Source organism: Zootermopsis nevadensis, unplaced genomic scaffold (genome assembly GCF_977971745.1).
Source record: "Zootermopsis nevadensis isolate Lab colony 2312 unplaced genomic scaffold, Znev_1.0 Znev_ptg000001l, whole genome shotgun sequence".
Taxonomy (NCBI): domain Eukaryota; kingdom Metazoa; phylum Arthropoda; class Insecta; order Blattodea; family Termopsidae; genus Zootermopsis; species Zootermopsis nevadensis.
In genome coordinates, this window is record NW_028259133.1 from 21,420,934 (window position 1) to 21,434,658 (window position 13,725).

The 13,725-nt window shown below is 39.8% G+C and overlaps 1 protein-coding gene across 2 annotated transcripts in view; it reads right to left on the reverse strand.

Moving 5' to 3' along the window:
- The window catches only part of LOC110833715 (uncharacterized), a 212,146-nt gene that overhangs the window by 159,498 nt on the left and 38,923 nt on the right, over positions 1-13,725 (reverse strand). For both annotated transcript variants that reach the window (XM_087346287.1, XM_087346291.1), the window contains exon 2: positions 10,669-10,750. In XM_087346287.1, coding sequence (XP_087202413.1) covers positions 10,669-10,694 — 26 coding nt within the window. In that variant the 5' untranslated portion in view covers positions 10,695-10,750. The remainder of the gene's footprint in view (positions 1-10,668; positions 10,751-13,725) is intronic.

Here is a 13,725-nt window from a genome sequence, read left to right on the forward strand (position 1 = left end):
CTTACAAACTATTTCTTTAATATCAATGTTAATACTTCGTTTCTTCTACAGGGTTTACTACGAAAATTTTATAAGCATTTATCACGTGCAGATTACAGAGCGTGCTACATGTCCGGACCATCTCATTTCTTTGATGTGATCGCTTTGCGAAGAGAGTGATTTGAAGACATAGTCCTCCCCCCCCCCCCTTCGGAGACATGCTTCGAAATTCAAAAACGATTCTGTACTCTGTTGCAAATCCTCATGAAACAAGTTTCTGCGTTCTCTGACTTCCATTCATTTGCCAAAGCAGCTCACCCTCTCCTGCACGCACGCACGCACGCACGCACGCGCGCAGATGAAAAATAATTTCAAAAGAGTACTTCTACCCTCTAGTGCCCTCAGACCCCTAACGCAACTCCACTCCCGATCAAACTTAGAATTTATTGCGATCAGAATAGGACGCCACCAAGCGGCCGAGTTATGTACTAGCTAGATTGTTAGAACAAAACGGTGTAAAACAAGTCGAAACAGCGCTCCAGGGACCCGTAGCAAACCGATCCATCGGCCCCGACAGTAATGGCCAGTTTCAAATGTTCTTACTTATAAAATCTAACCAACCCCTCAAAATCCCTTACACCAAAACCTCAAAAAGAAATGTTCACGAGCCAGCTCAATACAGCCAAAAATCACTCTAAGAGCTCCATTTTAATATCATCCTCTAACGTCATTTTCCGTCTTCCAAGTGACAGCGAATTTCCAAAGAAAAAATAAAAGATCCATTTGTCTCATTATTTAATCTTCTTAAACCGAAACTCATCTCAACAATACTTAAAAATTCAGCCCGTACCGCAAAGAAAACACAGCATTTCTCCATGACAACGATAAACTGCTGTACACTTTTTAAGGAAATAAGTAATGTTTATTGTGAGAATCGTATGAAACCCATAAATACATTCTGTGGACAAAATGCAGAATTACTGACTGTTAAGGAAAGTGGTATATTTAGTTACCACTGATATTTTAATGGTTAATTCCCGGCAAGCTGATTATTAATCAGTGTCGCCAGGTGGGTTTCAAATCTACGTAGAAGTTACGTGAATATGTCTGGAACACTAGCATTTTTGTGATGTTCAAGATTTACATTTGCTAAACCACATCGAATTTGGATATCGAAAAGGTTTCCTACGACGCACTTCTTGTGCCATGGTTTCTGATATCTTCAGTTCAATGGACAATCAGAAATATTCACCGGGCTCGCTTGCTACGTTCACGGGATGTGATGTGAACTGGTAACATTTCTTGGGCCGGAGCGCATTCGGAACACTTCTTCTGTTTCTGCTTTAAGAAGTGGTGGGGGGGGAGGCGTCTTTTTCTTTCTCGCCTGCGGGATTATCCAGATACATCTGCTAATTATCGCAGGCCGAGAGTCTTTTAATGTATCATTCTGTCCGAACAATTCACAAGTGCATGGACACTTGGAACGGTTTCAACATTCTGTTACGTCAGAAGTGCTGCAAGTTAGACTAACTAACTAACTAACTAACTAACTACCTGGTAGAAAAACCCGCAGGCTCAACACCGAAACATTAAAGCCCGCCACCGGCCACGATACTGAGCCAACTCCATCCATTTGCCATCCTCACAGCCCACCTCCCTAATATCCATCTTGATATTATCCTCCAATCTCCTTCTTGGTCTGCCCAGTGGTCGTTTTCCAGAAGGATTCCCTACCAAAATACTGCATGCACCTCTTGCCTCCCCATGCGTATTACATGTCCAGCCCATCACAGCCTCCTAGATTTCACTGTCCTCACTATGCTAGGTGACCCGTACAATCAAATTCTAAATTCCCCAATTATTTAATCCCTCCTAGGACCAAATATCTAGCTGCAAGTCAGACACAATATTGTTCATTTTCTCTTTATGACAATTAGAAACTTGAGATTTTGTTTTCTGTCAAAGAATCGTACAGTAGTGGTCATATGAATCGACATTTAACTGTTTCAGTGTGGTACATTAAAATCGAGCCTCTAATTTTAATATATATCTTGAAAAAAAATTGTCTCAGTCTTTTAACTACATGGATGTGCAGTACCTAAGTCGGTTAGTAGCAAAATCCGAACAAGTTCGCGCCCAGGGCGGTCAATGTGAGATTTGTGGCGGAGAACAGAGTCCTTCGTCTTTCCGCTGTAAGCATCATTTCACTGCTACTCCGTATTCACTCATGAACCAACCGGGGAACGGGTAATGAGTCACAGTTTCAAAAAAAAAACTAAATTTCTCATCGTCGCGATGTTACTGTCATACTCGATTTCATCGTAAGACGTCTTCAATAATATGACTTCATATGAAGTTTCACTAAGTTAAAAAAGCTTTTAGGTGACTGAGAAATACAAACACGATCATACCATAAGCGCATATTCAATTATAAGATGAGAAAATCGATGCATTGAAAAGTTATCAGCACATTTGAACCCAGCCACAGTTTCGCTCGCTCTTATAGACCAAAAGCGAGAAAAATAAAGAAGAAGAAGACCAACAAAACTGATGGGATGAGCATTATTTGGCATCAAAATACGATGATCATCCCTTCCTGTCTGTTACAGTCTTCGACGAGCGAGCAGCCCCGTGTGCCGTAGAAATATAAACCTAGCAGCTGATCCGCTGCACTTATGGTTGCTGGTATCAAGGGGCCAGCAATTTTTTGAATAATTGACTGGAGTCCGGTTGAAAAATGAATTACTGGGGGTAAAAAGACCTTCCACAATAATGTACCGTCTTATACTTTATAGGACAGACTTTATGGTGGGGTCAGAGGGGAGTGGGGGAGAGGAGGAGGAAGACAGTTACCGGGGTAAAGTCTGAAGCCTCGAACCCCATCCCGCTCTACAATATCATCCGTGTCAAATTTTAACACTCGGGGGTTGCTTTATGTCACCGGCCAGCTATACATTATACATATATACTAACCCAAGCCAGCACCCCGATACTGAACTGCCCTTTCTAGACGATGGGATCATCCCCCCCCCCACCCCCCGCGCCTTACTTCCATCTTCTCCTCTCTCACTCCCTCTTCGTTACTTCAATGGAAACTTGTTCAAATTTACGAGTTGGTAGCTAGCTTCGATCTGGCACTTTGTGAATGTTTCTCTCATAGTGTGCAGAGTAACACAGGGGTTTCCAAACGCAGATATAACCGGCTACAATTAAGGCCTGTAACATAGGACATACTGCACTTGAACCGAATTTGTGGAAAAAGTACCACTGGCACTGATTTTAGTTGACATTAATATTTTTTTTAATATAATTTTAATTTAATGACAGGCTTTCGTCACGAAATATCACCGATCCAGGGATGCCGGTCATCAGAATTGTTTTTACATTTCAGGGCATAACACTGCAAATGTTTCAGTAGTAATATATTTTAGCCATCGCTGTAAAAAACAATGCACATAGCTTGAAATGTTAGTTTATACATGATTTTTATAAGAAATAATCTTTAAAATGTATACATATACTTTAATAGTCTAATTATTATATGATGTCGGAGATAGAAATCTGAACTTAGCTCTTCCAATGCTATCAACGACATAAGTCGTTCAGGAACACTGGCTCCTGCTTATCTTAACATATTTTGTGTGTGTGTGCGTTATCTCTGCGCGCGTTTTAAGAGCAGACGATCTAATTCAATAGCTACGTGGATTAGAGTCCTTTCTCAGAAGCTGACTGTCGCTCAGGTAATCAATTAATTAGTCGTCTTTTATGAAAGGGGGAGGTTCTTTGGCGTTTTCACAAAATCCTCCCCCCCCCCATCTGACCCTGTCCTGAGGCGGATAAACCCAGTCTACATTATTATAACTCTTTTAAGATCAATTGAATAAAAATTTCCTTGGATATTATCCATCGTCTAGTAAATATAAAACGTAAAACGATGTTTCGGAGATGGGACTCAATCTCCGTCTTCAGGTTCCTACACAGTTGGGCCCACTAAATAGAGCTAATCCCTATCTCCGGACCTTTCTTGGATATTATCCATCGTCTAGTAAATATAAAACGTAAAACGACGTTTCGGAGATGGGACTCTATCTCCGTCTTCAGGTTCCTACACAGTTGGGCCCACTAGATAGAGCTAATCCCTATCTCCGGACCTTAACGTAAAACGACGTTTCGGAGATGGGACTCTATCTCCGTCTTCAGGTTCCTACACAGTTGGGCCCACTAGATAGAGCTAATCCCTATCTCCGGACCTTTCTTGGATATTATCCATCGTCTAGTAAATATAAAACGTAAAACGACGTTTCGGAGATGGGACTCTATCTCCGTCTTCAGGTTCCTACACAGTTGGGCCCACTAGATAGAGCTAATCCCTATCTCCGGACCTTTCTTGGATATTATCCATCGTCTAGTAAATATAAAACGTAAAACGACGTTTCGGAGATGGGACTCTATCTCCGTCTTCAGGTTCCTACACAGTTGGGCCCACTAGATAGAGCTAATCCCTATCTCCGGACAAAGTAAAAAAAGTGAAAGTCCCGATCAGTTTTAATATTATCCTTGTCTCTATATATACGTCGAAACGGGGCAATTAATGAGGATAACACCGGTCATGTACCGTCGACAAATATGAATTTGGAGTTTGTCTACCCCTAGAAAGGATGCAGTATGAAAGATCAGTCGCGCTAAAGAAGAAGGGATAGAGAGAAAGGTAGGAAGCGAATCGAACTCACAGAAGAAAGATGGAGCGAAGTTTCGGCGATGGAATTGACTTTATACGCTATTCTCCGGCATATATTATTCTTTTATTTGCTACCAGCGGTTAGGTTCCTGGCCAAGTTATTATCGCGGAGGTCCGAAGAACTTGTCTCCTGTACTCCCGGAGATAACACAGCATCCCCCCCCCTCCCCCCCCCCCCACACACACACACACGTTTGCTCCTGGAGGAGAGACAAGATGAACGCTAGGCCCTGCTCTTCCAAATAGCTACCATTTCTACTGTGCTAGCTCTAAGGGACTTTACCGCGATCGAGCATAAGTGGCGTATGGAACAATCTTACATGATACAAAGTGTACTTCAGAGAACACATAAATCATTTTTTCCTTAAAATTTAACCATATTAAAATTAAAGATCCCTTGAATAGCGTATAATTTGTAGACTGGTTCATAATTAATTAGACAAAGTGTAAGTAAGGAAGTGGTCGTAGCCTATTTAACACACCATCTCGGCACTTTCGTGGAGGACTGAGGAAAACCATGGAAAATATGAGCTAAAATGGACGGTTCAGGGGCCGAGATTTGAACCCAGACCTCCGAAATACGAAGCAGAAATGTAAGGTTCTGTGACTTAGTTTCGTGTTGAAATGAAATTGTTTTACGTTGTAGTTAACCCTTTGAAGCCGAAGATCGTCTGAATATTATTTACGAATCCAGACCGTACCGCGAAGAAAACACTACACTTAACCATTAGAAGTCGAATCAGGCGGTACCACATAAGATTTAACAAAAGAACATCCCGGTCAAAGCCTTAATCGTATCTATTGAATTTTATGAAAGAATCACTTCAATACGTCGACCACAGAAAGCCCTAAACAAATTTGCCTTCGGTTTCTTAGTTCGTCAAATTGTGTGAGCTGGCTGCAATGCAGCGCCAAATTTAATACGAAATTCGAGCCAGGAGACCTGTAGAAGGCAGGAGTAATCTGCTCCGAAATCCGTTCCTGGAATTCATATTAAGGTAAGCAGGCAACATCGCATCCAACATTCAAACTAAACGCGACAAACACTTCCTTATTCTACCGGGAAATTTGTTATGGTATTTAAAATTCCACCATCCAGACCGGTTTCAAACCTGAGATCACAGAATTGGTTTCTGTAAAGCGGGAAGTGGGGGGGGGGGGAGGTAGTGATCAGTTGAGATACTATTAGCTTCTCTAAAAGAACTATGATGCATGAGATTAAGATTTACTTCTGAAATTTAGCAAAATTTGCAATATAAGAACTTGGTGGGATTTTTTCATTTATTTTCTGTCTTTCGCCTTTTACGGAAGGAAACTGCACTGAAGACGGCTCTGTACCTGTCACGAACCTTGTAATGGTCACTTTATTCGCAGGTCAGTAAAACAAGACGAGGTACCAACTGCTGTCCATTCCGGTTCACGTCATATCGTCCCATGAATAACAGCTACACAGTTTAATAATACGGCGGGGAGGTTTTATGTGGGCTACGTCTCCTCTGTGAATTTTATTACGCCATTTACAAGAGAGAAAACCTGGCCAAGCCATGTAGACCCTACGACCCTATGACCCTACTTGTGGCGTCGTCCACACTACCACTGAAACTCCAACATTATTTTAATAAAATTTAATACACATTTACATCTGACAGAAAAAAGTATTATACGCAGTACATATCACCGATCGTTGTCATCAAAATCACAGATTATAATCTTGCCTTTTTCTGACCCCCCTGGCACCCTGTATCATGTTTATTTTGACAGAGCAGCTGTAAGAGATTTAAATTTCAGGCATCATTTATAAATTTTATAGCCATTTGTTTCAACAGATTAATACCAGTGTTATGACATCTGTTATTCCCCGTTCTTATCCAGTCTCTTCGTTACCATGTGACTGCCCTGCACTTCAGTCATCCGCATTATTCACAGCTATTCTTGAATTATCCCCCAAAATTACGACCCACATAAAAACACAGGACGAAGATTACTTTTGGACATGGAGGATAGCTTGCGAATATATTGAATAAAGTCTCGGACAGCCGATGGGGGCGGTCCCCCAGATTAGGGACTGGGAGACAGCTAAAATCTCTTCAACGTTCAAAGGCAGCATCTAATGAATATTTACATAGAGCCTCGGAGTTGCATGAAGTTTTTGTAAATAAAATAGTTTAATTGATAACAGATTGGATTCAACTGTCTCAACATTCGGTCCGGTGGTGGGCTGTTGTGAACACGGTAATGAACCTTCTGGTTGTATTAAATTAGGGAAATGCCTAAATTAGCGGAACATACTATAAGATTATCAAGAAGAACTCTGCTTCATAGATTTTGTTACGTAAGTTTTCGGAGACAAAAATAATTTGTTTGAATATGTGTGTTCTTTTGACTGCATATGTGCAACTTCGTTCATATTTGAGGCGGGTCTCTCCTTCACTGGTTTACTTGGTAGTTTTTCATATGAAATTCCAAGAATTCTGTACGGCGTGTGGAATATTACAAGATCTTTTCCTTAAGACAGAAACCAGAATCAAATACTGCACAAGTAAATAAGTGTACTATAGTCGCATTAACAACATTAATACCAAATAGTGCTGAGACAGTCTTAGTTACGAAGCAAAATATAGAAAATAAATGTGTAAAAGTTGATTTTATTCAGTAAAATAAGAATCCGCGGGCAGGAAAACCGTCTAAATTTGCAAAGTGATTCAGTTAATAAAGAAAAATCCACTTAGTCACGTTCCAGTGTATTGACTTTGAATAGTCAGTGTCATGTGACTGGCGATGAATCTTATCTGAAGGACGGAATGTTGGCATTTGCAAAGTCAGTGCAAAAACACACGGTAGGAGAACACTTTAAGATGTACAGTTCTCTAAAGATGTGTTCTGCGACGTTGCGCGTTGTAATCTAGTATAAATTTGCCCGTGTTTCGGACGTTCTTTCTGCCTCCCATCATCAGGGCGAATCCTAAAAATTTAGGCAGTAAGCACCTGTGAAACTTCTACGTGACTTCAAGCCGCAGAGTCCCACGAGACAATCATCTTCATACTCGCCGCCGTGAGAACCTGAAATATCACCCACTTCTCCTTAACACTTTCTTTCAAAATTCCCTCTTTCCACCCAGCCTCCGACTCCCATATTCCCGCTTCACACATCTAGTACAGACTAACACAGCATCTCATATAATTACATCTCCTTTCCCCATTAATTTTACCTCACGTGTTTATTCCGTCCTGTAATTTATAAGGATGTTCCTAAATACAGGGTGAGTCACAATTAGAGCCACATTTAAAGAAATTATAAATCTGAAATGAACAAAGCTCTAGATGTGATACGAAGCACATCATAATGAATCAAACGTAAAGTTTGTTTTTAAATTAACACTTTCGTAATTGCTCAACAGATGAACATGTCTACCGCGATTTCATTTAAGTGTTATAATTCCTTCAAAGCAGAACCTAACTGTGATACAGCCCGTAATTAATTCAATAATTGATCATTGCATATTCTATAATTTCCTTTCTTGCTTGAGAACCAGAATTTGGTCTTGTTTAAATCAAATTTTAAATTACAATCCTTATAATATTTTGAAACTTATCTATCCATTTCTGCACTGATCATTACCCTAATTTGGAACGACGCAACTGCTAAATCATCGTTAAATAAGCATCCTGGAAACGTCGTATTTTATATCACTTGTGCACGTGAATTATCTTTAGTAACACAACCAAAAATAACACATTATAAGAAGAATAAGAACAAATGTCTTCAATACAATTTGCTGTCCTTCTACCACTCTCATAATACCACAATCTGATATCGATTTCGCACACAACTGTACCATATTTTATAACCTTCAACAAACACTGATACCAATATCTGCCTGCTAAATCAAACACGCGGGGCGTGACAATGCAGTCAATAAAGGAATTCCTAAGGCAACTTCTGTTTTTTTTTTTTCCTTCTTTAAGTTTCAAGAAGACGCAAGTCTTCGTTACTTCTTATTGATCTACACTATACTGTTACGCAACATTTGCGCCGAGTACAGTCAGATACAAGCAAATTGCAAGACCGTACAAAGAGCAAAGCCGTCATAAATAACAAGTGGATTATCGAGTCAGCCTAAACAAAAACCACGAAACAACAAAATCTTTTCGTTCCAAAAACTGGAAAATAAAGTATTATTTTATGATAAACAATTTCTCTTCATCATAAATTCTATGTTTTTCAAAATAAATTTTATATAAAATGACTTCTTATGCAGCCTAGTAAGAAGATTTTAAATATTTAACTCTCTTTAAATGCTAACCTAACCTAACCTAACCTAACCTAACCTAACCTGAGCTAACCTAACCTAACCTAACCTAACGTCATCTAATGTGAAACAGGACCTAATGAACACAAACACGTGTATCCCGCTGAGTTTGTTTGAAATTTGTTTCAAGGTCAGACATGTTTAAGTTACTGTTGCATCTGAAACAATCTCATTACATCTGGAATCACAAACTCCGTACAGACTACGGCTAGTATCTTCAGAGTTTCACTTAGACGTACTGACTAAAATAATTCCTGAAGAAAAAATTATTGTTCCTTGAATTCGTTTCATTGAACAGCCAGTACGAACACCCACTTACCCCCATTTCAGAACAATTAATTTTGTCAAATCGTTTCCTTCTGGTACTTCATTGAAATAAGCAAATCTTCACAAATTACGCTTCGTTCATACTTCAATTTCAGTTGTAGAACCAACCAAGTGAATCAGGAACTACAGCAATTTCCTGTTTATTACGAAAATCACAATTCTTTTGTTCCAGTTAACAAGAAAGTACCAAAATATTCAGAAAACTTATTCCAGTTGAAATCTGTTCCATTATTTTACAGCAACGAAAAAGCAGTGGACACTGTTCGCCATAAAACACCGTCATGGTTACGTAGCAACCACACCACAGCACAGAAACGAAAAACACTGGACGAAAGGATTGTATATATTCGATTATATAACTCACTCGTTGAAGAATGTAATGGTCCGAGCTCCTGTAAAGTACTTTGCTTGGATCCAGCGCTTCATGCAGACACTGGGTATTTCTGCAAGGATTTTTGTTTTACCTTTGCGAAGAATGTCGCTTATTTTTGCTTTTAATTCAGTCACTGATCAGATTCTCATCCATCTGCCTCATTCTCTCTCATTTACTGTCATCCACATCTGTTTCAAGAAGCAATTTCTATCCCATTTCCTACAGGACGACGAGAAAAGAAGATAATTTTACATTATCTGCTTCAAAAAGCACTCCGGAAACTGAAGTTGAAGACAAGCAGGCCTTGGGGTCGGTGGCGACTGGAAAACCGAAGAGTGTGAGGCGAGGAAGTGGAACGTCTTGTCCCACAGCGAACGCCAGGAAACTGAGGCCGCCATGTTAGTAATAAAGGTCGTAAACTGAGACAGACTAAAATCAAGTTCCCGGTAAAACCACTTACGACATTTAAATTAAATCTGTGTGTTGCGTAATCCGAAATTAAATAATGCTCTAAGATGTTTAATTCTTTAAGCGCAAACTGGAAATGTCTAATTATCGTCAATAAGATTTGGTATTAATTTCCTCTAAGAGACTACTTTAGTTTGGAAACTTAGCCAACTGATACCAACTTGCTTCACAGAAGTTCGGTTGGACAGTTATCACCGCCGCTGTAATTCGGACGATCAGAACATAATCAGGCGATTCAAGGTATGTTTCCTCATGGATTTTTTTTTCCTCACAATCTCTCAAGGTTAATGCCAGGATTATTAACTTAAACTCGTTACTATTTTTTATACCCTTCTTTTCCATTCAAAATCGTCCTAGTTTAAATGCAATATAAGATCACCTGTTAAGTAACATTCACAACCAATAAATTAATTATATCGATTTCCCTTTGTGTGGTCATTAAGATATATCAGCATCTGAAGGCGAGGTCTTACCGAGACATGGGCGGTCCAGAGTCCATGTCGCCAGCAGCAAGTCGCTTCACTCGTTGTCCGTCCGCAGAGAACCACGAACACTCTGCAAGCAGGAGACAACAGCGGTATACAACAATACTGGAGCCACGCCACAGTGGGTTACCCATTGTGTGTTTAAAGAGGTGTGCATACGCGCAGATAGTTGGACGAGCATCCTGATTAGATATCAATACAAATGTTTACCGTTCTGTTAGAATGAGAGCCACAAACAAGCAGAAATACAATTCTAATTCAATTTAACACAAGAGTCCTGACCAATTTGTAACTGAAGCGTCTAACATTTAGAATACAGTCCTGTAAACAAATATGACAATCAAGCTGTTTGTGTATTCGATTAATTTATACACATTGCACCAGCTACTGAGGTCATGTACTGTTAAATATGAGAGATTAAAATTGTGAATATGAAATAAAAAAAGGTCGTAGCCTGACATTAATCATTTAAAACCCGAGGATAACTATACGTATGTACCACTTCTTCAAGAATCAATAATTCTTTATTTTTATTTATCGGTTTTATACAATTCTCACTGTAAACAGCGATCATATCCTTAAACAGCGTTAACCAGTTGATCTTTGTAATGGTGAAGTGAGGTGTTTTCTTCGCGGTACGGACTGAGTTCTTAATATTATTCAAACGAACTATGATTCTCGGTATAAACATCGATCATTTCCTTAAACAGCGTTAACCAGTTGATCTTTTGTAATGGTGAAGCGAGGTGTTTTCTTCGCGGTACGGACTGAATCCTTAAATATTATTTAGACGAGCTTCGTGCTTCAAAGGTTTAATCGGCAGAAAGCTTCTAAATAACTGACCATTTACTTACTGAGAAATGATCGCCACGTTTTCTGTATTCCTGGTTCATTTTCTCAACTGCTGGTGTCGTAAGACCTAAAGAGTTGTTTACTGTCAATATAAAAATCCCACTGACAAAATTTAAAATACTTTTGCATTATAAAACTTACAGCAATGGAAACATCTCATATTTTAGACATATCATCTTATATCAAGATGCTTTTTACCATTTGTTATTTTTCAAAGATAAAAAAATATATAATTAAGTATAATGTTAGTGGAAGCAGGAGTGTTAAAGACGCGAAACGTTTAAAAATAATGATTAGGTAAATACAGACGTACAAGAGAAATAATTTATTATAAGTCGTCTTACAACTTCCCCTCTTGTATTAACACATATTAAAATAGAAAAAAAAATCTCGAAGTTATTTAAGTACGATGTTCATGCAACTGAATAGAATTCACAGTTCCTTAAGCTTCTATATTCGTGCTTTTAAGGCCTACTGCCATTCACTGTGTTACCTCAAGCAACTGTCATTTTATTGTACACATAATAAAGATTTGGATACAGATAAAACGTAAGGAGGAGAGAAAAACCAACATAGAATCTTCCTACAAGAAAGATGCACACGTAATTGAAATTCCAACTACGCCACTTACGACAATACACAAAAGAACCCATCTCCTCACATGCCATAGCGACACATGCACAAGGACATTATCATTTGGCAAGTGAATGGATAGCCTCGCAGCTCGTACACCTCAGAGTCACGGAAAATATCATAGCAGCGGGGCATATCCAGCTACCGTCTACCAAGGCATTAATAACCTACGTGTATCTCTGGAAAAGGATACAGGGGCCTCGCTTTGCCATTGTCGAAGATCATATACGCAGAGCAAGACACAGCGTTGCTATGAGACACAAAAGCACTTGCTGTCTCGAGGTTAATGAGGGTTTGAATTTTTATTCAAGTCTTTGAAAACAAAAGGCTATGATAATAATGAAAGCTAAGAGGGTATTGAATCTAGAAACAAGCGCTAGAGATGGTTGTTTAGTAGACGTCGAGAGGATCATGGAGGGGGGGGGGGGATTGCTTCGTTCTTGATGAAGAATGTATCCTATCGTACTCGTTTGCTACTGTGAGTTTGGTAAAAAAAAAGTTCTGTCATTAATGGTTGATGGGCCAAGAGTTGTTTTAAAGATGAAAAATAGGTCGAGTTCTTCAACTTCTTGTCGTCTCATCAAGACAGTAACGAACTGACAATATGTGGCATTAATAATTATTAAGGGCTGCGTTTTGTTTTACCCCCCCCCCAGTTTCTGAATGGAACTTCAGATCGAGTTCTTTCTCTCCTGTAATGTAGGCCACTCCTCAACATCACTGCTCTCTGGCTTCGAGATTCAGTTGTCCTATGAACTTGGTTGTGACGTCAGACATGAGTAGCGGGACGTCGGGAAAATCGCTCAGAAGATACAAACAGATTAAATTTGGCGCCTACGACTTTAACAAAACGACGACAAAACTCCTAGGCCTAAACGACGTTCCGCGAAAGTTCAATTTATAAGACAATAAACAAGCGCATTATAAAATAAATCGATTCTAAAAATACATTAAAATTTCCAGCTTTTTATTGAACGCCGAGGTTTGTTACCATATATAAAAACAGTCCGTCACTGCTTTCTTTTGTAAGCGATATATATCCAGTCCACACACTGATACGATGTTTAATTACACTCCGTCCTCACGCGTTTGCCAAATTCACCCGCCCACGTCCTGGGCCATCTTGCTACGTTTCGCGGTGAAGAGCTGTCAGAAATCCCCCCCCCCCCCCCCCCACTGCCACAAACCCCAAACTGGAGCACCTTCCGTCTGTCAGCGTGCTGAGTGCTCGGATACGTACTCGGTTACCGACCGTACCTGTAGGCAGAGTCGTTTTCCTGGTGACAGGTGACACACTTAACATGATTTTCCTTAGTAACCTGGTCAGTAACTGCGACTGCCCGAACAGAGCGCTCCGCTGTGGTGTGGCTGGACCGGGCGTTACGATGTCACTGCAGACCGACGTCAAAATACAATGTCAAAACCACCAGTACCATTTCCCACGCCTACTATAATATAATGTCTACATATGGTCCTATTGTCAAGACACGGGTGCTGTGTGGTGGTACGTGTAACAACAGCTTCATATGCGACAAAGAGACACACATGTGTTGCAACACG